At 36.5% G+C, this 24,356-nt stretch overlaps 2 protein-coding genes across 6 annotated transcripts; one reads left to right on the top strand and one right to left on the bottom strand.

The window, feature by feature from the left end:
* Positions 1–1,258: 1,258 nt before the first annotated feature.
* Positions 1,259–11,499, bottom strand: LOC132133154 (F-box only protein 31-like). Of its 2 annotated transcripts, XM_059545892.1 has the most exons (10): positions 11,065–11,499; positions 9,941–10,012; positions 7,244–7,330; positions 5,641–5,717; positions 4,129–4,296; positions 3,975–4,049; positions 3,782–3,891; positions 3,505–3,658; positions 3,008–3,324; positions 1,259–2,221 (listed from the first exon to the last, which is right to left on the bottom strand). In XM_059545892.1, the coding sequence occupies exons 1-10, from the start codon at positions 11,459–11,461 to the stop codon at positions 1,999–2,001; spliced, it is 1,680 nt and encodes a 559-aa protein (XP_059401875.1). In that variant the 5' UTR covers positions 11,462–11,499; the 3' UTR covers positions 1,259–1,998. The 2 variants fall into 2 exon arrangements, with proteins under 2 accessions (XP_059401875.1, XP_059401876.1); XM_059545893.1 differs by lacking the exon at positions 7,244–7,330.
* A 29-nt stretch (positions 11,500–11,528) lies between these two features.
* dynlrb2 (dynein light chain roadblock-type 2) lies at positions 11,529–21,698 on the top strand. 4 transcript variants are annotated; one of them, XM_059546009.1, is made up of 6 exons: positions 11,584–11,608; positions 12,096–12,126; positions 12,220–12,295; positions 16,181–16,349; positions 19,842–19,884; positions 21,064–21,698. In XM_059546009.1, exons 2-5 carry the CDS (start codon positions 12,124–12,126, stop codon positions 19,849–19,851), a joined length of 258 nt encoding a protein of 85 aa, XP_059401992.1. In that variant the 5' UTR covers positions 11,584–11,608; positions 12,096–12,123; the 3' UTR covers positions 19,852–19,884; positions 21,064–21,698. The 4 variants fall into 4 exon arrangements, with proteins under 4 accessions (XP_059401989.1, XP_059401991.1, XP_059401992.1 ...); XM_059546006.1 differs by lacking the exons at positions 19,842–19,884; positions 21,064–21,698 and adding an exon at positions 16,434–16,551 and having other exon boundaries at positions 11,529–11,608; positions 16,181–16,348; XM_059546008.1 differs by lacking the exon at positions 19,842–19,884 and having other exon boundaries at positions 11,577–11,608; positions 16,181–16,348.
* The last annotated feature ends 2,658 nt before the right edge of the window (positions 21,699–24,356 follow it).

Raw genomic sequence — 24,356 nt, 5'->3', positions numbered from 1 at the left:
AAAATAAAAAACAAGGAAATTAAAGAGCAGCACAGATGTTTCAATTAGTTTTAGGCACAGTGCTTTGCTAAATTATCATTATGGATAAATAATGGAGAGAGATGTAGATGAGTTTGTTTCTTCATCTGAACAGATTTGGAGAAATGTAGCATCAAATCACTTGCTCATCAGTGGATCCTCTGCAGTGAATGGGTGCCGTCAGAATGAGAACACACAGCTTTTGGCTTCACAAGACATTAACTGATGGACTGGAGTGGTGTGGAATACTTGTGGATTATTGTGATGTCTTTATCAGCTGTTTGGACTGTCATTCTGACGGCACTCATTCACTGCAGAGCATCCTCCGGTGAAAAAGTGATGTGATGTTAAATTTCTCCAAAACTGTACAGATGAAGAAACTCATCAACATCTTAAGATAACCTAAGGGTGAGTATATTTGAATTTTTTGGGTGAACTATTCCTTTAAGATGGAGGGAAATTATAGACTTGAATTGAATCAGAACGCTGAACCAGAAAAACAGGTGAGAGATCTTGACGTGATTCATTGGAAACTGAAGTAAAATAGAACAGTAAAATAGTTAAATGTCAGTTTTGGCATACATTTCCACAAAAAGTCGAAATAATGATTTATATAGGAGTTAATGTAAACTGCTGAAATTACATCTTCTTTGGAATAAAATCAGTAGTTGTAAGATATCAGTCCACATAAGCAGCCAATTCTAGGAGAACATTACACTTAAAACAATTGCAACTCAACTCAGAGGTTGTAAACACAGGCGATATACTTAAATTAGTTCATCGATCATATACACAATCATCCCTAAAACAAAGCTGAAATATACTGATTAATCTTTTCAATGCATTTATATATATATTCACTTTACATTATACAGATTTTTTTTTTTTTTCAAATGCTAGTAATACTGCAGTCAAATACAAATGTATAGCCGGAGGAATTCTATCTCCGATAAATGTCTACACTGTGTAGGGAAGAGCACTTGGAAGAGAGCTGCACAGCTAGATAAACAGAATCCTGTAAATTTGATGGCTAACCAATTAGCTGTTCACTTGCAATTTTAACAGTACAGTAGATCTAAATTAAAGCCATGAAAATTATCTGAAAATTCCCTCACCCTCAGGCCATCTAAGTTATAGATGAGTTAGTTTCTTCATCAGAACAGATTGGGATATTATTAATATATTATAAAGTGAAAAGCTGCATGTTTGTCACAAACAAATCCATCAAGATGATTCAAATTTTAAACCAGTTTGGACTCATTCTGACGGCACCCATTCACTGCAGAGGATCCATTGGTGAATAAGTGAGGCAATGCTTCATTTCTCCAAATCTGATGAAGAAACAAACTCATCTACATTTTGAATGGCCTGAGGATGAGGGCATTTTCAGCAAATGTTGATGTTTGTGTGAACTTTTAATTTAAATAAGAAACTTGAGCTTTTTTTAGTGTTATGGCACTTATGAATGGACACAATAGGGGGAGATAAAATTGACATCTGCAGCTGGAAGTCATTCGTTTTCAGTGACCACTGGCAGAAAAAAAATGAAAGCATTTCTAAATATGGTGTGGAATTTTTACAAATAACGATACAATAATAAATAACTGAATAAAATCAATTAAAAGCAACTGCAGATGTTGCCACATCAAGGACAAACGCTTCTAAAAAAAGAATTTTAAAGCACAAAACCACAGGATTTGAGAGTTTGAAGCATCTTGGTAAGAGAGGCACGCTCAGCTGAGTTTATGGGAAAATGTTCACATTGTCGTCATCTCCGGCGCCATTTCAAGGTTACAGAAATAAATTAATTAAAAAGCTGATAATAAAGGCATAATGTAATGCAAACGTATGGGTATGTGGCTTACATACACCTGTGCGGATGCGAGCAGAGTGCTGTGTGTGTGTGTGTGTGTGTGTGTGTGTGTGTGTCTGTAATACCAGAGGATGTGTCTGCTGAGAACACTAGTGTGAGGTTTGCTATCAGGATGTCCATGACTGCATGTTGCGGAGCATGGCCTCGAAGCGCTCCATGCTGGGGGCCTGAGCGTGGGACAGCTGGTCGGTCAGTCGACTGTACAGACTGAAGGACTTGAGCTCCAGCCAAATGAAGCCAAAGCGGTCGTCATCGAAAAGGGCGAATAGACCCGGCGTGCGCTCTGGACTCGTGAAGCCGTGGCCAGCGATCAGGCCTGTTCCATAAAAACTGATAGAAAGCATATAGAAACACCACATTATAATTAAAGATTTTTTAAATGTATTTAAATAATACAAATTTATAGTGTTACATTTTAAATAATTTTTATTGTACTTACATATATACAAAATGTAAATAATATTTAAACAATTTAAGTTAACTATTAATTTCCTAAACTTTATAAAAGTACTTTATATAAATTTGAATAAAAAACTTTAAAGTTTACAATTTATTTGAAAACATTTAATTCTATTATAAGTTACATATAAATTATATACATTTAATATATTTAAAAATAATTAAAAATATCTATTTTATATCATTTTATACATAATACAATGCAATATAATTATTTGTAATATGTATTTAATATTACATTTGTTACGTTTTAAAACATTTTCTTATAGTACAATATATCTTATATAGTACAATAGAACAATTATGCATTCATTTAAAAATATGACGTTTATTTTAAGCATTTAATTCAGTGAGGAGAAGTCTATTATTTCTTTATAAAAACTGAACTGCCATAAATTATATTTGATATTAATAGACATAAAACTAACAATACATAAATGTTTTTAGCTTAACAAATTAAATTTGGTAACTGATTCAGATTAATTCACTTATAAAATATTTTATAAAATATTATTAACCGTTATTAATGTGTTAATAATATAATAAGAAATAGATATACTGTTAAAATAAAAACTTAAATGAACGTGGCTTCATATACTCATGTATGGCTGATTTAATAAGCTTTCTATAATGTGTAGAGCACAGTAGTAGACTCACCACATCTTGCAGGTGCGAGGATACTCTTCATTACGAGTCATGACTCCCAGAGGCAGAACAAACGGCTGCGCTTCAGATGTGTGGCTGCAGGCAGCAGCTCCCGGCTCCACGTCCTCCGCCCCCTGAGGGGAGGGCACCTCTGCAGCCTCTGATGGGGTGTCCCGGGACTGTAAACCCCTCTGGGCCTCCTCATGCACCCCCAGCACCAGGCGAGAGAGCTCTTCCATGCTCCGCTGGTGCTCCAGGTCGGGCAGACGCACCGGACAGTTCAGGTCTATCTCTAACGTCAGCTGACCTGCTGGGACATTTGGGTCACCCTAAAAAATTCAAACACGTGTGCTGATGAATATGCTAAATCACACATGATATAAGTGCTGTGAACCGTTCTCTTCAAGTAAATTCAAATGTATGTAATTTCTGATGTTTTATTCAACTCATATTATTCTGCAATATATCAATGTTCACTACCGGTCTATATTTTTGGATATCTGACTCACGGTAAGTTTGGTGGCTTTGGCCTTGGACTCGTGGAAGCTCAGCATGATGATCTCCAGGCCGTGACTGCCATACGTCCCTTTGAAGAGACCCGGCTTCAGGAGGTCTGAAGGGAGGCACGGGGGCAGATAAATCCGCCGGTACGTCAGGCAATTACTGAAACCAGAAGAAACAGGTTAAAAACATCTGCCACCAGCTGCCATCCGACCGCAAAACTGAACGGAGGAAGTGAAACTGTTAGCACATTCAGGGTGAGAACCGGCGATGTCGAAGACTTACTCGTATTGGCTGGTGTAAATGAACTTCATGAGGATCAACTCCTGCATGTGCTCATGGAAAATGTCCTCCAGTGTTCTTCCCCATTCTTCCTGTAGCCACGTTCTGAACTCCTGCACAAGCACATGGGGCTCACTGTACACCCAGCCACTGCAGAAGAGCCTCGCTATACCTCAAAATCAGTCCGGATTCCTACCTCTTGCCTTCCTCCAGGCATTCGATGGTGATCCGTCTGGTTGCATTTGGTGGAAAATTCATCTTTCTTCACAGTCTGCAAAGAAAAAGGTCAATATCTTGTGTAATATAATGGCAAAATTGGGCCATTATGGTAAAAAATATGGTACTTTTACCTGAATGTCTCCTTTGTGAGGGCCCTTGTGCCCGTACATACATTCTATGGTGGCTTTGTTTTTCTCCCACAAATGTATGCGGAAGAGCGGCCGTCTGCGCATGGGGTCCTCCACACGGGGATCATGGGGCGGTAAATACATCCAGCCTATGATGAACAGGCCGTCAACCTAATTCAATTACCAAAGCAAGAAAGAGTTACACTTTTGAAATTAGCATCATTACGTTAACACCGTGTGTGCAACAGTCTCTTTTAAAAACAAATATACATTAGCATACTTTTACTTAATATACTTAAGTGGAAAAATGAAAGTAATTTTTTAGACTTAACTGAATGAACTGCATGCTTATTGCAACTGAATTCCAATGTATTATACTTTATATTTAAATGAAAAATAATACGCTGAATTTTAGAGTATTTTGACCCACCAATTACACATTCATCGAGATTAAACTGAAATTTTTAAATGATTAAATTTGGTATCAGATATCACACTACATGTGCAGTAAATTATCAAGTACCTTGGTTTGTTAGTCAAAACATCAAATGTACTTCTTTAAAGAATGACAAGATTATTCAAACATGCTTTAAAATGTACTTTAATTCTTGCAATTTGACATTTCAAAATCCACTTTTTAAAAACATTCATGAAAGTGAACTCTCTTCAAGTTCACTTAAGTGGCCTCTTATTTTTTTATATTACACCATCTACAAGTACAGTTTTTTAACTTTGAAAATCTGAAGTACAATAAAAGCGCACATTCAGTACAATTCAGTCCACTTCTAGAAAATGTAGCTTAGCAACAAGCTACATAATTTAAAGTAAAACAAGTGAAATTGTAGCTTCTGTTTGCTACAAGCTACATATATGCTAATGCTATTAGCTAGCAATATTAAAGCTATTTACCTATCATATGATATGTACTCAAATTACATTTAAATATACCAGTCTGCTGCAATGAATCACACTTCACAATGCTACATTAGCATTAGCTTCCTTCAACCGTGTTCCTGTAGCTCAATTGGTATCGCATTGCGATATCAAGCACAAGGTTGGGGGTTCGATTCCCCGTGAACACATGATAGGTAAAAATTGATAGCCTGAATGCACTGTAAGTCGCTTTGAATAAGAGTTTCTGCTAAATGCATACATTTAATTTAATTTCTAATTTAACAGCATTTGGCAAATGCTCCATTTTAAAAAAGACTGTAACTGGAAAATATAGCCAACTTAAGTGTTATTTTTGTATTTTTATTTGTTTTAACTTTTAGCAATTTTGCCATGCTTTTTTTATATTTCTATATATTTTTTCAAGCACGATTTTATGGCATAGTAATATGTCCCAATACAGCTGTACTGTGTAAATATAATGATATTCATCACCATAATCATCATTGCAACACTCACGGGTTTTGAACAAACATTCACATTCACATTGTTATTTTCAACCGATATTAGCTTTCTTTTTGCATTTGTCAGCATTCCTTTTTTATTTTTTCTGTATGATCATACCACCACATTCAGCAGTCCTCCATAGGGCCCGATATCAGGCTGCCAGAGACCCAGGATGTGTCTATAGGGATGCAGCACTGGAAAACAAGTGCAAAACAAGACTTAAAATGCCACTCAGCAGCACACAGCACACACAGAACCAACCCCGAAGAATGCTAGATGGGATGAGATCAATGAGTGTGTGAGTATATGCAACTTATCTGAAATGCAACAACTCAGAGGGCTAATATTTACCCACGCCTGGTGACTTGAACTCATTTGCATCTCACACAGTCTGCTGATGTTAGCGCAGCTGCAATGGTCTGCACCTTTGCTATCCTGTGTCTATCACACACACGCATGCAGGACACACAGGCGTGCACACACTCGGCAGAAGCTGCACTTGTGCTGCTGTCACATCAGTTTGTACCAAACCAAGGCTGTGCTCCAATTTGCATACTATCCATACTAAATAATTTGTTAAGTTAGCAGCATTAGTGCGTTCCATATTTTGTAAATAGTAAGCCAAAAGTTCCTGAATTATTTCCAGTGAAATAATATATGCTTGTGGCTAATATTACCCACAATTCTTTGTGCTACAGAAGACTTTTCAGGTTGTTAAAAAACTGCATGTATTGGGAAACCAAAAAGTAACAATGTAATATGTATGATGGTAATATGTATCAGGTAGTTAAAAAACTGCATGTATTGGGAAACCAAAAAGTAACAATGTAATATGTATGATGGTAATAACAACACACTTTTAAGAAGCTGAAGTAGGTCTTAATAGTGGTGTCTCACTACATACGGAGTGAGAGTGAATTCCACATTGATCGGTCAGACTCGTGTCTCCCAACAAATCAGGTGGGAGGTGGGTGGAGATTGCTTTAGGCCACAGAGTGCTAAGTTCTGACAGGCTGCATCAGAGCCAAATAACGTGTTTCAAAATTAAGTTGTTTTATCGGCAAATCGGTTTTGAAAATTACAGATACCGATAATCATAAAAATGCTTAATATCGGCGCTGATACTTTACATTTCCATTTACAATGGAAGTCAACGGGACAAGAAGATTCTAAAAGATTTCTATTAATACTTCCATACAAAAACATGTTATTTTAATTCTAAAGTTGTCTTTTTGGAGGGACTATTATTCAAGACGGATAAACTTCTGGTTATGAGTTACTGACAATTTCTACATTTGGATTAAAACAGTTGCTTTTTGTTACACTTCTGCATATTGTGCAAAATATATATTTCATATTCCGTTCTGCAAACTTTATATCATCACAAAAAAATTGATCTCAAAAATTTTATTGTAATTTTTATTTGTAATTTTCAATATTAGACTATTTTATTACTCTTTCAAAACAATATTTTCGATTATCTTGCCATTATCTTGGTTACATTTTGCTTTGTTTGTTTCATAAACTAAGGAAAGAGTCAGTAATATTTTTATCAATATAAATATGACTACATGGTCTTAATACCACGTTCAAAAGTTTTACTTTAACTCAATTAACCTGGAACAAAGAGTCAGCAGCAAAGAGCATCTTCAACCAGCAGCTTGACAGGCAGTGATTGGAATCCACCACCACAAAGCCTTCACACACGGCCAGTACATACAGTGTGTGTACACGTCCCGATAGTCCATATGCTCATAATCAGGGAGGAGCTTCATAAAGCGTCCCGACTTCACCTGCGGGTTCACACCTGGACAGGTACACAGGTGGGTGCACCACAGGAAGAGGAGAGAGGCAAAGGAGGACAACAGCTGAACCACAAGTGTGAGAGGGACATTCACATATGCCAGTGAAAATGAATGTGTACGGGATGGGAGAGTGAAGTGTTTATAATATCATTTATTTATAATATAATATATTAAATATATTTAGTTTAAACAAGCATCAATGCTAAACTTCCTCTACAGACAAACCAACCAAACAAAGTGTAATGGAACATAAAGTGTCTTTTGTGAGCTGAAGTAAATGTTAATTGCATTGAGAAAATGACAAATGACATGTAATGGGATGCAGCAACAACATTAACAAACAGATTTTTTTTTTATAATGAAAATCTAAAGGATATTTAAACAGATTAGATATGTTATATGCATGTATTGGTCAGGATATATAAAGAAAAAAAAGTGACAGATCGTTAGGTTGATTACAGTCAATTATCTGTTTGTCCGACCAATGGCAGAGTTTTTAATGTTTACTAAAACTAATATGTATGGTACAATAAAGCTAATATAACATAAAAAAAGAAAGTTTTAATTTTTTAATGAAATGTTTAAGGAATAGTTCACCCAAAAGTTATTTCAAGAAATGTAGCATTGCATCATTTGTTCACCAGAGGATGCTTTGCAGTGAATGGGTGCCGGCAGAATGACAGCTGATAAAAACATCACAATAATCCACAAGTAATCCACACCACTCCAGTCCATCAGTTAATGTTTTGTGAAGTGAAAAGCTGCATGTGTGAAAGAAACAAATGCCTCTTAAAAAACGGCTAAAATATGAGTCCTCTATCCATAATATCGATTTCTGCAGCGAAAAAGACATCTTGTTTGAATCAGGAAAGAAATATGCACAAATCAAGCACTGTCTACAATGAAAACAGTCCAATATGAGATAGACTTTTTCACTAAAGGAAGCGTTATTATGCTTTTATTAGAGTTATTATTACTGCAGCAATGCAGCATGGCATGGAGTCGATCAGTCTGTGGCACTGCTCAGGTGTTATGAAAGCCCAGGTTTCTCTGATAGTGGCCTTCAGCTCTTCTGCATTCTTGAGTCTGGCATATCGCATCTTCCTCTTCACAATACCCCATAGATTTTCTATGGAGTTAAGGTCAGGCGAGTTTGCTGGCCAATTAAGAACAGGGATACCATGGTCCTTAAACCAGGTACTGGTAGCTTTGAAACTGTGTGCAGGTGCCAAGTCCTGTTGGAAAATAAAATCTGCATCTCCATAAAGTTGGTCAGCAGCAGGAAGCATGAAGTGCTCTAAAACTTCCTGGTATACGGCTGTGTTGACCTTGAACCTCAAAAAACACAGTGGACCAACACCAGTAGATGACATGGAACCCCAAACCATCACTGACTGTGGAAACTTCACACTGAACATCAAGCAACGTGGATTGTGTGCCTCTTCTCTCTTCCTCCAGACTCTGGGACCCTGATTTCCAAAGGAAATTTAAAATTGACTTTCATCAGAGAACATAACTTTGGATCACTCAGCAGCAGTCCAGTCCTTTTTGTCTTTAGCCCAGGTGAGACGCTTCTGATGCTGTCTGTTGTTCAAGAGTGGCTTGACACAAGGAATGCGACAGCTGAACCCCATGTCTTGCATACGTCTGTGTGTAGTGGTTCTTGAAGCACTGACTCCAGCTGCAGTCCACTCTTTGTGAATCTCCCCCACATTTTTGAATGGGTTTTGTTTCACAATCCTCTCCATGGGGGTGCGCTTACCCCTATTGCTTGTACACTTTTTTTCTACCACATATTTTCCTTCCCTTCGCCTCTCTATTAATGTGCTTGAACACAGAGCTCTGTGAACAGCCAGACTCTTTTGCAATGACCTTTTGTGTCTTGCCCTCCTTCTGCAAGGTGTCAATGGTCGTCTTTTGAACAACTGTCAAGTCAGCAGTCTTACCCATGATTGTGTAGTCTACAGAACTAGACTGAGAGACCATTTAAAGGCTTTGCAAGGTGTTTTGAGTTAATTAGCTGATTAGAGTGTGGCACCAAGTGTCTTCAATATTGAACCTTTTCACAATATTCAAAATTTTATGAGATACTGAATTTGGGTGACATCATTTTCCTTAGATGTCAGTTATAATCATCAAAATTAAAAGAAATAAACATTTGAAATACATCAGTCTGTGTGTAATGAATCAATATAATTTACAAGTTTCACTTTTTGAATGGAATTAGTGAAATAAATCAACTTTTTGATGATATTCTAATTATATGACAAGCACCTATATATTGGCCAGAATCAATGCTTTAAGTTAAGAGATCTTAATGAAGGATTTGTTTCTTATAAACACACAGATGTTCACTTCACAAGATATTAATTAATGGACTGGAGTGGATTATTGTGATATTTTTATCAGTGATTTAAACACTCATTCACTCATCACCCATTGACTTTAGAGTGATGGAATGCTACATTTCTCCAAATCTGTTATGATGAAGAAACAAACACATCTACAATTTTCAACAAAGTTGTATTTTTGGGTGAACCTTTCCGTAATTATTTTAACTAGTATGAACTGTCAAGATAGGTGACTTCTGTGGTTAAAGTAGATTAACTTACGTTTCACATACAGATCTCGGCTCGACATACCCACGATCTCCATCTTCCGCAGGTCATCGCTCATACCGAATTCTGCAAGAAGAGAAACTCTCATGACAAACTGGACCAGCACCAGCACTGAATACAAATTGCTCCTTTGCTATATTTTAAGTTGATGGTCAACAAGTTGATGGTTTTCGGTGTTCTGTGTTATTGTATACGATTCTACTTGATTCTAGCTGCAGTGGTGTTCAAGTCTGTTAAACAGATGGTAGTGTAAAAACTGTTAGACATGAGATAAGACAAATGAAACCCTCACAGAGTCACTTAAACATATCTGAACATGTTGTCAGGTGTTTCTCACCAAAGGTTTTGACCACTCTCTTGACTTGTGCACCAGAACTTTCAAATAACGGATTTCATTCAACAGCAACACACTGACAGGCAAACATGAACTTTAATTTACGTTAATTTTGAAATCAGAAAACCTTTTGAGCTGGCTATCTACACAGTCTCTTAAGGATTTTAAAAGCCTGCCTTTGATGGCTAAAAATGCTGTCTTAAGTTTGCAGGGCAATGAGTTTTAAGACACTCTCCATTTCTGAACTAACTATGCATGATTCAGTTACCCAGAGTACTGAAACTCAGGCCACTTTAATAGCTAAATACACTTCACAGATCAAGAACAAACAAGGAGATTATGAAAAGAAGCAATCAAATGTAAAACATGCAAAAAATGCAGCCTTTGTGTTCATATTGATGTTGAACGTTAACAACTATATAATATTCTACAAAAACGTCAATAATTTCTTGTATTCAAAAATTTTCAAAGATATTTTAGAATCACTCCTGTAAACAACATAATAAAATAATTTTATTAAAGAAATTAATAATATAATAATAATAATAGATAATTAATAATATTACGTTACGTATACTTTTTTTACTTAAAGGCTTTAAGCCCCACAAAAAAAAACAACTACATCAACAACAACAAAAAACAACAACAAAACTCCGATTCAGAAACTATAAGCGTGCGTACACACACACACACACACACACACACACACACACACACACACGTTATAATCGTATTTAGGAGTCGGTGCCATAATATATCTGTGTGTTGTGTAACACATCATTACCCTCTTTACATCTCCTCCTCCAGATTGTTTCTGTGTTCAGGATCTGCCTGAATTTCTTGCACACCAGCGCCAGGTTGGGCAGCGCAGTGCCGGGCAGAGAAGAGCAGATCTCCACCAGTAGCTCCGGCGGCAGATCCAGCAGTGACTGCGGGCGCGGTGGTCCTGCAGAGGCCGAGTCCCCAGAGCCGAGTCTCGCGGCTCCGCTAGGCCCGCTGTTGTGACAGCTGCTGCTCCGGCTGACGCTGCTGCCCACGACCCTCTCCTCTTCCTCCTCGTCGTCCATGTCCATCTCAGAGTCGCTGCCCTGGTCCGCCTGGCTGTGCCTCTGCCGCCGCCTGCACCTCCGCGACTGACCCGCTCCACAGAGCCGCGCACACACCGCCATCCGTGACAGCATTACATCATAACCGCGCCGCCGCTGCTGTCACCTGCAGTGCTCCTCCAGAGGCGCCTCCGCTGCGTGCGCGCGCGCGCGCGCGTTACGTCACGTCTTCTCGTGACGGCATCGCGCAGCACGCTGACGCCCCATCGCCGGTTACCAAAGGTTAGTTTTTAAATTTGTTTATAAATTAAACGATAATATTGAAGGCTTTAAAAGCAACAACAAAATTATATATATATATATATATATATATATATATATATATATATATATATATATATATATATATAATATTACGCCATATTGACTCTGACAGACTTAATCTACTGTAAGTTATAAAAATAAACACGAGTGTCATTATAAACACAAAAACAGGTTTTAACAGTGTAGATATCAGCGATATTTAAAACGCCAAACCATATTCATTGCCTTTGTGTCTTATTCGTTCAAAGTAAAATAATGAGTTAGGGGGCGCTAGTCGGACAAAAAGTCAAATAAAAAAGCGAGCTATGTTTGTAAATGTTTGTCTTCTGGACACATTTGTCAGTTATATTTGTTTAGCATCATTTAAAACTAATGGACGTCATCACAAACGGCTGTGAGTAATGGAAAATAATAATGTAAACTTTATTTACTTCCGTCTCCATAGCAACCAGGAACTAACGAAAGGAGGCGACATGGTGAACTTTTTATTCACATTATGCCAAATGATATCTATATTTCAAATCATGTATTGTAGTAGATATGTTGTTAATCTCTGCTATTTGCTCCAGGCTGAGGTCGAAGACACCCTGAAGAGGATTCAGTCCATTAATGGTGTTATTGGCACAATCGTCCTTAACGCAGAAGGTAAACTACATTATTTGCCATGTGTTTAATGTAGTAATATTAAGCAGAATCAGAATCAGAATGAGCTTTATTGCCAGGTATGTTTACACATACGAGGAATTTGTTTGATAGAAGCTCAGCAGTACAACAGAATGACAGCGACAGAACAAAAAACACATAATAAAAGAATAAAATACAAAAAATACAAATAAGTAGATAAGGGATGACAATATACAATGACAATTGTATGGCAGGTATATATTACAAAAAGCAGTTATGTATGTACAGGTATATTATGTGCAAAATTTAAGTGTACACTAGTATATGTGTTAGATAAATAAGTGTATGTGTGTATAAATATAAATATTGTAGTGTAGTGTATTCCACAGTCGTTATCAATTGTTAATTGGATGGATTGCCTGAGGGAAGAAACTGTTCCTGTGTCTGGTCATTCTGGTCCTCAGTGCTCTGTAGCATTAACCAGATGGCAACAGTTCAAAGAGGGAGTGTGCTGGATGTGAGGGGTCCAGAGTGATTTTGCCAGCCCTTTTGCTCAACCGGATTACCCTCTGTAGTCTTTTGAGGTCAGATTTTGAAGCTGAGCTGAACCAGACAGTTACTGAAATGCAGAGGATGGATTCACTGATGGTGGAGTAGAACTGTTTCAGCAGCTCCTGTGACAGGTTAAACTTCCGCAGCTGGCAAAAGAAGTACAACCTCTGAAGGGTCTTTTTCACAATGGAGTCAATGTGAATATCCCACTTCAGGTCCTGAGAGATAGTGGTGCCCAGGAACCTGAATGACTCCACTGCAGTCACAGTGTGTCACGCTGTCTGGTCTCTGTTTCCCTGAGTTTCCACTAGTGGTCTCACTTCCCCTTAGGCACCTCACCGTAGGCACTACAATTCCCACTAAGCCTTGTCCCTTCATCACAGTAATTGCACTCCTGTTAATTGCACTCAGGTGTCTTCACTTGTTAGTCATTATCCTCCCTATATTAACCAGTCCTTTTCTGTTTGTCTGCATGGAGTCCTTCCCTTCGGTCACCCAGTTTCCTCACCTTCCGAGTTCCTCGTCTTCCGAGTTCCTGTTTCCGTTCCTGTTTATTTATTTGTTTGTTTGTTTGGATGGATCTTTGGTTTTGACCCTTGCTTGTTGATTTCTCTTTGGATTACCCATTAAAACCCTACTGCGATTGGATCTCTCGTCTCCTGCGTTTCACTGGGTCTCTGATCGTAACACAGTGCTGTTCATGATGGTGAGTGGGGGGAGAGCAGGAGGGTTTCTCCTGAAGTCCACGATTGTGGACGATGTGGTGTCATCTGCAAACTTCAGGAGCTTGACAAGAGGGGTCCTTGACAGAGCCTCACTAGCTGTTGCCTGTCTGTCAGGAAGCTGTTGATCCACTGACAGACGGAGGTGGGCACGGAGAGCTGAGTAAGTTTGGGCAGGAGGAGGTTTGGGATGATCGTGTTAAAGGCCGAGCTGAAGTCCACAAACAGGATCCTCACTTAAGTCCCCGGGCTGTCTAGATGTTGCAGAACATAATGCAGTCCAAAGTTTACTGCATCGTCCACAGACCTGTTTGCTCTGTAGGCAAACTGAAGAAGATCCAGCAAGGGTCCAGTGATGTCCTACAGGTGGGCCAGCACCAGTTTTTCAACTGACTACAGACTTTAAAGCCACAGGCCTGTAGTCATTTAGTCCTGTAATTTTGGATTTCTTTGGGATGGGGATGATGGTGGAGCGTTTGAGGCATGAGGGGGCTTCACACAGCTCCAGTGATCTGTTGAAGATCTGTGTGAAGATCGGGGCCAGCTGGTCAGCACAGGATTTCAGACAGGCTGGTGAATGGTGTGAACGGTTGTGTGGAGAGGCGTTCAGGGCAAGTGATGGGTGTTCTTCTTTCAAACCTGCAGTAAAACTCGTTCAGATCGTCTGCCAGTCGTTGATTCTCCACAGTGCTGGGGGATGGTGTCTTGTAGTTGGTGATCTCTTTCAGACTTTTCCACACTGATGCTGAGTCGTTGGAAGTGAACTGAATCCTTATTTTTCCAGAATAATTCCTCTTTGCCACTCTGATCTCCTTTTCCAGTGTGTATTTAGCCTGTTTATACAAGACATTGCTCCCCTTCCTGTAAGCGTCTTTGGCCTGTCTGAGTTTTGCAGTGAACCACGGTTTGTCATTGTTGTAAGTCAGATGAGTCCTGTTAGGAATACACATATCCTCACAGAAACTGATATATGATGTTACAGTCTCTGTGAGCTCGTCCAGATCGGTGGTAGCAGCTTCAAAAAACAATCCAATCAGTGAGATCAAAACAAGATTGTAAATCCTGCTCTGCTTCGTTAGTCCATCTTTTTACAGTCCTTAATACAGGTTTAGCTGATTTTAGTTTCTGCCTGTAGGTCGGTATAAGATGAACCAGACAGTGATCAGAACATCCCAAATCCCTTGTTGGACATGTGTATTTCTCTTGTTGGACATGTGATGTGCTGTCTGTATTATGGCAGTTCACGGGAGAGATTCATTCAGTCTCCAGGAATTATTCAAACAGAGTCTTGGTGCTGTTGTTCAGTCTCTGTGACCTGATCAGCGAGTTTCTGTAAAGCCAGGTTTACGTGCGCTTGTGGAGGAATGTAGACACTCACCAGAATGAACGCGTGAAACTCCCGCGGCAAATAGAACGGCTTGCAGTTGACAAACAGCATTTCTAGATCAGGACAGCACATCTTCTTTAACACAGTTACATCTATACACCAGCGTGCATTGATGTAAAAGCATGTCCCGCCGCCGCGCGATTTCCCCGTTGATTCTGCGTCGCGATCCGATCTAAACAGCTGAGAGTCCGGCAGATGGAGAGCGCTGTCCGGTATGGCGTCATTCAGCCAGGTTTCCGTGAAACGCTAACATACTATAATATAATAGCTCCCATTGATAAGTTAATATCCCAGCGACTAAAACTATAACTGTGACGAGTGGGGCGGGGCCGAGGGACATGGGAGCGAGGCCGGTGGAGTGATTGGAGATGAGCTACACCTGTTAGACCCACCGGTCTCGAGGCCCACTGTAACGATACAACCTTTCATATTCATCCGGAAGAAGGAGGCGGGAACCGGCGGACAATCAAATAACATTTAATTATTCAAAATAAACACAAAACAGCGCACCAGCCCCTCACGGACGATTGGTGCGCACAAAATAAAACCAAAACACAACTAAAATCCCAGGCCTGGTCCTCTCTCGTCCTTCACTGTCGTCGGTCCAGTTTTATATCCTTCCATCTCCTCCGTGGGCCTCGAGACTGGCGGGTCGAACAGGTGTAGCTCATCTCCAATCACTCCACCGGCCTCGCTCCCATGTCCCTCGGCCCCGCCCCACTCGTCACAATAACTATAAAACTATAAACTGGATATAATAAGATAATACAATTCTTACTGACTATAGACTAATTGTCAGACTATACATTACAGTAATATAATATAATATAGAAAAGGATGTTACTATAATATATTATATTATATCATGTTCACGGTGTGTGTGTTTGTGTGCACTTGGATGGGTTAAATGCAGAGCACACCATCACTGATCTATATATGACTAAATATAATATATATATATATATATATATATATATTATATTTAGTCATATATAGATGTATATATTCTATATTATAGATCAGTGGTCACCATACTTGGTCACACGTCACTTCACTTCATTATAATATAATATAATATTCCCCACAATTCTACACGGGTACAGTCAATTTGTAGATTTACCTCTGGTGACCATTGTGTTACTATAAAAAATATTTTAATAATTATTAAAATGAGTTTCTAATAAGTGTGCATTTCCACGCATATGGCCTCTGCACATGTATGTTGTTTGTCTGCTTTATTTCCAGGCATTCCCATCAGAAGCACTCTAGACAACTCAACAAGCGTGCAGTACGCAGGACTGCTGCATCAGCTGACCATGAAAGCCCGGGGTACAGTCAGAGACATCGACCCCCAGAACGACCTGAGCTTTCTGCGCATCAGGTCCAAGAAACACGAGATCATGGTGTCGACAGGTGGGTCAGCGCATTATCAGCCTGTCTCGCTTATCAGGCTGTGAAACGCTTATAGAGCTCTCACCTCTCCCCTGTTTTCCTCTAGATAAAGAGTACCTGTTGATCGTCATCCAGAACCCAGCTGGATAATGTCACAATGCTTTGTTTCACACAGACAAATGAACCAAATGCTATTCTTTAAAACATGTACGTTTATTCGTATACAAAATGATCAAAGAGTCTGATTGTTCAGCATGCAAGTCATCAATAAATGAGTGAATTGTTTCTGTATTGTGGAGTATGAGTCTTTGAGGCCTTTAGTTTTTAAGGTCATTTTTTATGAAGTGTAATTCATATAATCTCCACAAGATGGTAGGAGATCAAGCAGATGCTTTGCATTGCTGCTCATTTGCTTCTGTGAAAAATTGCTGGTTTAATGGGTTGTGACAACGGCGGTCTTGGTTATTGTGCTCTTACTGTAGTAGTGAGATAATTGGGTTTGTATGAATTTCTTCACATCAAGCACACTACAAACATAAAGCACACTGAGTAGGAATATATGCTTGGATAAATATGGTTATTTAATGTGGTTGGTGTGGTGGATCTGCAGGTTTGGCTGGTTCATATGTCACTCAGGAGCTTTGTTTGAGATTCAGCTGATTTGCATGTTGTGTTGTGTATCAATGTGTGTGTGTGTGTGTGCGTGCCTGAGGGTCAGTGTTGTCTTTTGAAAAGAACAATGCAGCCAGAACATTTGCGCTCTAATTACTCTAACACAATCATTTCCTTTCCTTTCCTGCCTTCAAGCTTTTTCTTCTGGTTGCAGTTCTGCTGGTTTTTACCCTGATAAATCTATTAAGGCACTTCCCGTGAACAGTGTAGCCTGTAAATTGGCATCCAATAAAGCAATAAAGGCACAAATTCCATGTTCTGTTAAGTGATTATCTAATAAAATAAAGATGAGGAAGGAAAAACAGCAAGTCCTTGTCCTTTTCTACTGCATCCAACAATGAAAATCCGAAAATGTTGTAGAAAATAATAATAATATTTGTAATTATTGTTGTTGTTGGTGATGACGTTGTAGCTGTTTTTACTTTAAATAATAATATAAAATACTTTATTGTTGCTTTTGTTATAAATAATACATTTACTTCTACTACTACTAAATAATAATTATAAATTTTTTCTACTACTTAATATTATATTAAAATGATAGTGATAATAATGATAATTATTATAAAAAAATATTTCCTACTATTACTACTACTACTAACAACAACAATATTATTATAACAATAATTGTTATTATTATTACCAAATAATAATAATAATTTATTTATTTATTAATTATTATTATTACTACTTCTACTACTACTACTGGTAATAATAACAAAAATAATAATATAATCAATAACTATTATCCTTACATTATTAATTAAAATAATAACTATTTATAATAACCTATTTATTAATTACTATTACTAATCTTATTCTAATGGCAAAATATACTTAACTGTATTTCACATTTGAATGCAACCTTATTAACAATTTGGTTACAGTTCTTAAAAAAATTGCATTCAGAAGACCAACATTATGTTATGTTTTAAAGACCCAAATTCGGATAAAAATAATAATAATAATAAAATTCAATAATAATCAGCACATGTAATATTTAGTATGACTCCATGTGCTTGACAAAGAATTTTTGATCAATCAATCAGTCTGAAGGTTGAGCACTTCCTGATATTGTGTTTTAGGTTTCAGGCCCTATTTTGCATCCTATTCATGAAAAGTGCAGTGTTCAGCTTTGAAAGATGTATGGGTATCTATCTGGTTCTTGTAGCTCAAGCTGCACACCTGAAGCATGCCATCAGCTGCTGGACTGACCTCTGTTCGGCTCCCATCTGCTGTCTGTTGTACATGCCCAGCGCTGCCAATTGGCACTCGCAGCACGGGGCAGAGAGCCAGCAGGTGGCCCCGGATCTCATGTTCAGAGACCCACTGCCGTGCACAGCCCCGTGGACCAGTGTGTCCGTGCAAGATAATCAACCAGAGGATTAATGATGGGCCTAAAAACAGCATATTACACAGAAAACCTAGTCTGTTTATGCACATTACGGTGTGTTTGCACTTATGTGTCGTATATCATCACTTATAACTGCATCTGTTGTAGTGAAGAGCTGGAGCTGGTGTGTTTCTTTATGTCTGCCGTGTATCTGCTGTTGGTTTAGTTTCAGTGAGAGTGCTCTGAAAAGGCATTTGGATTTCAATATGATGTTTTCTGTATCTTCATCTGTTCTCTCTCTTCAACCTGCTCCGGTTTCTCCAGAGGCCAGCTGTTATCTCATTGATAAACTCATTTGTACATAATTTGACCCCTAAAGGGTCTTTCACTTTATATGATTGATATGATTGAGTCACATTCATTTCATTTGTTTCTAAAATGAAAATAATAAATTAATTATATTTTACTATATATTATAAAAGAGTATATATTTATTTTATAAATAATTTATCTAGCCTTCATTAGTGTGAGCTGATGTAGTCATATGCAGTAATTCTAAATATTTGTCATATTAATTTGTATGATTTGTGTATTGTGTTATTTTAAATATATTTTTAAATAAAAAATTGACCTTTATAGTTACATTCATTAGTCTAATGTACTCTAGTCAGATTCAGTCATGTTAAATATTTATCATCCTACTTAAATTATTTATTTTCTAAAAATAAAATCTTTTTTTAATTTATAAATTTAAAAAAAACATTTAATGTATTTGTATTAGTGTAAATTAAGTCATAATTATTTATATATTTATTTATCCAAGATAAGACCCAGTTTGAGTCATATTAAATATTAATAATGTTCCATTGAAATATTATTTATATTATTTTCTATATTATTATGTTATTTATTTATTTCTATGATGATGATAATAATAATAATTATTATTATTGTTTTCATAAATAAAATGATTTGACCCTTAAAGTAACTTTCACTCAATCTAGTCAGTCAGTGTAATCAGAGTCAGTCATATTAAATATTGTCATATTCAATATTGATAATGTTCCAGTCATATTAAATATTTTATTAGTTGTTTTATATTATGCCATTAATTTTAAATTAATAAATAATAGTACTTATAATTTGTCTTGTATTATTTTGAGCTATATTTTTGTATTAAACTTGTGAATGATGGCTGAACTCGTGTGGTTTGTTGAGGAGAGGTGTGCTGTTTCTTTATTAAGTGATCTGACTTGCATTGACCTGAGACTTTTCAATAGGACCCAGTAAGCATCAACACCCTAGTAACCACCCAGGGTAACCTAGCAACCACATAGCAACCTGCAGCAACCCCTCTCAAAATCGTAAGTGTGTGGAGTTTTGCATGAAAAAAAAATAGTTTTTAGTATTTAATATAATTTTTATAAGTTTATAAAACAATAAACTAATACGAACAATGACTCTAACAAACGCTTGAATTTGACCCTTGACCTGTCTGTTGACTGCTGTAGGACTGTGATGAGTTTAGATCTGACAGCTGCTCTGAGAACAGGTGATACGCTAGACATCAATATATTACATTACACTGCTTGCATACAGTCATAGGATCACACCTTGGTTCTTCCTTTTTTTAAACACAGTGCCGTTCTGGAATCTTTAGAATTAACCCCTGAACTCTAAAGTTTGTATGTTATTAATGTGGATGTCTCATGCATATAGAGTGATGCAATAAAGTTGTAGGTGTCTGAGTTCAGATGCACTCAGAAATCACACGGGTTAAAGAAGTGATCCTCTCATAACATATTTATGATGGCTTTTATTACTGAGAGGAACAAATATTACACCCATAATCTCAACAGATATGTCAAGGTCGAGGTGTTATTACTGTTTACTAAACCTAAAAATATTAAAAACATTTGGTTAGTTAAAATGAAATAAAATAAAATGATAATGTCAAAGGAAAAGCTTAAACTAAATGAAAATTTTAAATGTTGCCTGAACTGAAATAAACCTACAACTGACTAAAAATACAACTATATATATATATATAATGACAAAGGCAAATAACAAAATTACTAAACCTAAACTACAATTAAAATAAAGTTAATATTATTCAAAATATTAGTACTAATAATAGTATATAAATAATACTGCAATAACACTGTTTTGTGGTTAAAATAAAGAAATTATATTTAGCAAATAATGAATAATTATGCAAAAGTAAAAAATAATCAATTATTCATTAAACTGATTTAATTCAAGTATTTTAGGTTTTACATAATTCTAATGCTTTTAAAATTAATAAATATATTTATTATAATTACATATTTTACTAATTACTATTACTAGTCAAACCTATTTAAATTATCTTCTATTATGTTATTTATTATATAATATTGAATTGTATATAAATAAGAAATCACATTCCTTAAAAATTACATTGTCCCCAATTTCTGATTACATAATACACAAAAAATCTCATTGTCATTAATGCTAAAATAAAATCATCTGAATGTTAAGTGATAAAAATAATAAGAAGAAGAAAACTTAAATAATAGTAATTAAAAACACATGAGAACCTGACAAGAATCACTGAGAATAGTAAGAAGACCTCAAAAGTAAAACATTAAGACAAGGAAAATGTAACAATAAATGAAAAATGATTAAGAAAATAATATGTAAATTCTTAATGGTTCCAATTAAATGTATTTTCTTTTATTTATTTATTTAGGGGTGAAATATGCTTGAGAAATGATCCAGTGAAACTCCTTCCCGTCCAACAAGAAGGACAAGATAACAAAAATGCAGCATCCTCAAAGCCAACCAGACGATGCAGTGCTTCTTCCCAGAGATCAGAGTCAGCAGCTGAAGCTGGATTTGACCTGTGGTTTAATAATCACAAGCAGTGGCCATCAGGCTAATCACTTTATTACACCTATAGAGTACGTGAAGCAGCTCGTATGCTGGAGCTCTGTCTGACAGCTGTCATGTTGATATTGTCAGGGTCTGTCTAGCAGCTGTCATGTTTACTCCGCCACCTCAGTCTGATGCTCACTGAACACTCACTCGTGGACCATATGGACACGGAAAAGAAGAAGAAGAAGAAGTCCCACACACTTTATGTGTAATTTCATACTGTGTCATATCAGGTTGATTCTCTAATGACTCGTGTTTACAGTTTCATGTTGAATATTGTGCTGAATATTTCATGTTTATTTCATGTCCAGTGTCATCCTATGCCGTTGTATCACTGTGGTCTTTGGCCTGGTTTGATGTCATATTTCACTCCAAAATCTGAAGAAAAAAAAAGTTATATTTTGCCCACAGAAAGTTAAGCTTATTTCTACACAATTACGTTTCTTTTCTTATTTTTCTTATTTTATTTATTTATTTTAACAATGTGACATTTTCATGAGAATTTAAACTTAAATGAAGCATTTTAATGTATAATATAATATGATATAACAGAAAAGAACAGAATAGAATAGAATAGAATGATAAATAGGAAATTGTCATCATTAAAGCAAAAATTAAAATTATTTAAAAAGTAAAATTATTTAATATTCTGAATATCCGAACTGTCAAGTAACAACAACAATAATAATAATAATAATTAAAAACACATGATAATCGGACAAGAATCATCACTAAGAATTCACTAGGAATTCAGGTCATCTTTCACCTCTTAATCTAAAGAAAAAATGTAAATTTAAACTATAATATAATATAATATAAAAAAGATTTTCTTTTGCTTAAGAAATGTTTTAAATTATAATAAAAAATATAGCATGTTTACATATATTTTATGATGTATTGTGATAATACAATATAAATTAATATAATCTCGTTGCTGTAACTGTCAAACACAATGATAAACGAATCAAATGAAGTGTCTCTACTCTTTGAGACTGACATGTTTCCCTCAATGACTATATTCACAGCATTCTTCATATATATCTATCTTTTCTCTCGTAGTTTCTGACCTCTTGACCCATGACGTTGACGTTTCCTCAGGCCAGAGAGCTTCTGTCTGCTTCATTGCTCAGCAGATGGTGAATTAACACCAATTGGCCTTGGATTCAGCTCATCTTCACTGCTGTACACGATGACACCTGGACAAGAGCACAAACCCGAGGCCACGAGAGCCAATTAGAACAGAAAACAGATGTGCAACTTGTGGCTGAAGATTGACATAATTATTAGAGGCAAAAATGTGTAAACCAAGACATGGATCTAGAGCACAAATAGACTAATAGTTTGACTTTTATATAGTTTAGTGTAAAATATGGTGCTAAACGAGACCTGTAAAAGGGCAGAGTGAACTGACCTCAGTGTTTAACAGAATTCGAAGCCATTAACCAAACAATGTGGCCTGAAAATGTGGATACAATAGTCTCTTTTCAAGAGGCGCACCCATGTCTTTTGTCTTCTTGAGCGTAATGCTAACACAATCTTAACAACAAAGTATTTCTGGAGGCTGTTTTGAGATTGGTTTTGACATGACTTCTCACCGGCACTCACTTACTCCTGCAGTAAAAGGCTGAACTGAGGGGGCTAATGGTTACTCGTAATAGAAATCAGCTGGAGATGCTGACGGATGAGCTGTTAGCTGAGCGGTGGTGAGCCCAGATCTCATGATGGGATGTTGGGACCAAATACAGATCTTTCTTAAAATTATAAATGATAACATCTTTCTAATCCAATTAATTTCTATTCCCCCATACAAATATTTAAAAGGCTTTGTGATACTCATCCTGACCATTTAATAAACGCTCTAGAATTAAAATAGTATTCCAAAAATGTTCAGCATAGTTCATTCAGAAAAAAATGACTCATTTCGTTCCATGAATCGTTAAAAAAGACTTACAAAACAAGTCAGTCTGATGAAACCGACACTGAACATTTAATATATAGGCCTTATTAGTGATATTGTTACTTATCTCGTTCTAGCACTTTTTTTAAAAACGTTTAAATATGTTTTTCAAATTTAAGTTATAATCTATAATCAAACCCAAATATTTAAAATGATCCATAATATTTATCGCCTCCCCTTTAACTAAAATATCCAGATAATTCTCATCAACTCTCTTTATTAAGATTATTAAGATTAGGATTAGCATTAAGATTAAGTCGAGATTGATTTAGCCAATCTGACACTTTGTTCGATGCAGAAGTAAGTTTGATAGAAGCTTGTACTTTTGTCTCAGCATAAGTATAAACAACTGTATCATCTGCATACATCTGAACCTAGACCTCTGGACAAACCATAGGAAGATCATAAATATATATAAAATAAATTGGTCCAAGAATCGATCCTTGTGGGACTCCAATGTTTCAGTCAAGAAACGGTGAGCATATATCATTGATTCTGACAAAGTAAAATTTGAAAGCATCTTAATGTTTAGCCTTTTTATGTAAATTTTTAGTATACTTTACCAGTAATGTTGAAATAACTCTAGAAGAATTTTAGCCAAAGTTCTGTTTATACTGACTTTCGTAATGATGTGGATTCCAGCTTTGTCTTCTGTTGTTTTTATTTGTAATGTCCTCCAACTTCTTTAATTTCCTTTAAAAAGTAACAGCCCAACTCTGAGTGTTGCTTTTGAGTATTCCAGGCACATTTGCAGATAAAAAATAAAAATACTGTTTCATCATATTTCATTTTCCTGGATAGCTCAAACCCAACATCAAATTTATTGTAAAAGTCATCAGTATTTTTTTGAAGGGATAGTCCATTTCTCTCTTTATACTTGAATCAAGTGGTAAACAAAATATTCAGTTATAAATCAGGCATATTAGAAGATTGTTCAAGTGCATTTTTTTAAACAAATGACCCAATTTTGAAATGGGGAAGAAGGAGATATAGCCTAAATTAGGCAGAAGCTTTCATCAGGAGAAAAAAATCATAACGTTGCTCATAACATTACACCCTTTAAATGCAAGTGAAATTAGATTAAAGTGACGTGTTATCAATCTCCACTCAGGAAGATGACGGTGCTAAGAATACAAATGAATATAAATAGC

Source organism: Carassius carassius, chromosome 50, assembly GCF_963082965.1.
Source record: "Carassius carassius chromosome 50, fCarCar2.1, whole genome shotgun sequence".
Classification (NCBI taxonomy): Eukaryota; Metazoa; Chordata; class Actinopteri; order Cypriniformes; family Cyprinidae; genus Carassius; species Carassius carassius.
Note: the sequence above shows the minus strand (reverse complement) of the source record. Positions and strands in the feature narration are given on the sequence as shown.

Excerpts from the sequence above, each read along its gene's own strand:
- LOC132133154 (XM_059545892.1), bottom strand. The coding sequence starts at position 11,461 with ATGCTGTCACGGATGGCGGTGTGTGCGCGGCTCTGTGGAGCGGGTCAG. Across the intron at positions 3,659-3,781 it reads ATTTACACCAGCCAATACGA|TAATTGCCTGACGTACCGGC; the intron begins GTAAGTCTTCGA and ends TTCTGGTTTCAG. Across the intron at positions 2,222-3,007 it reads CCTCGCACCTGCAAGATGTG|TTTTTATGGAACAGGCCTGA; the intron begins GTGAGTCTACTA and ends GCTTTCTATCAG.
- dynlrb2 (XM_059546006.1), top strand. Across the intron at positions 12,296-16,180 it reads AATCGTCCTTAACGCAGAAG|GCATTCCCATCAGAAGCACT; the intron begins GTAAACTACATT and ends CTTTATTTCCAG. Across the intron at positions 16,349-16,433 it reads CGAGATCATGGTGTCGACAG|ATAAAGAGTACCTGTTGATC; the intron begins GTGGGTCAGCGC and ends GTTTTCCTCTAG.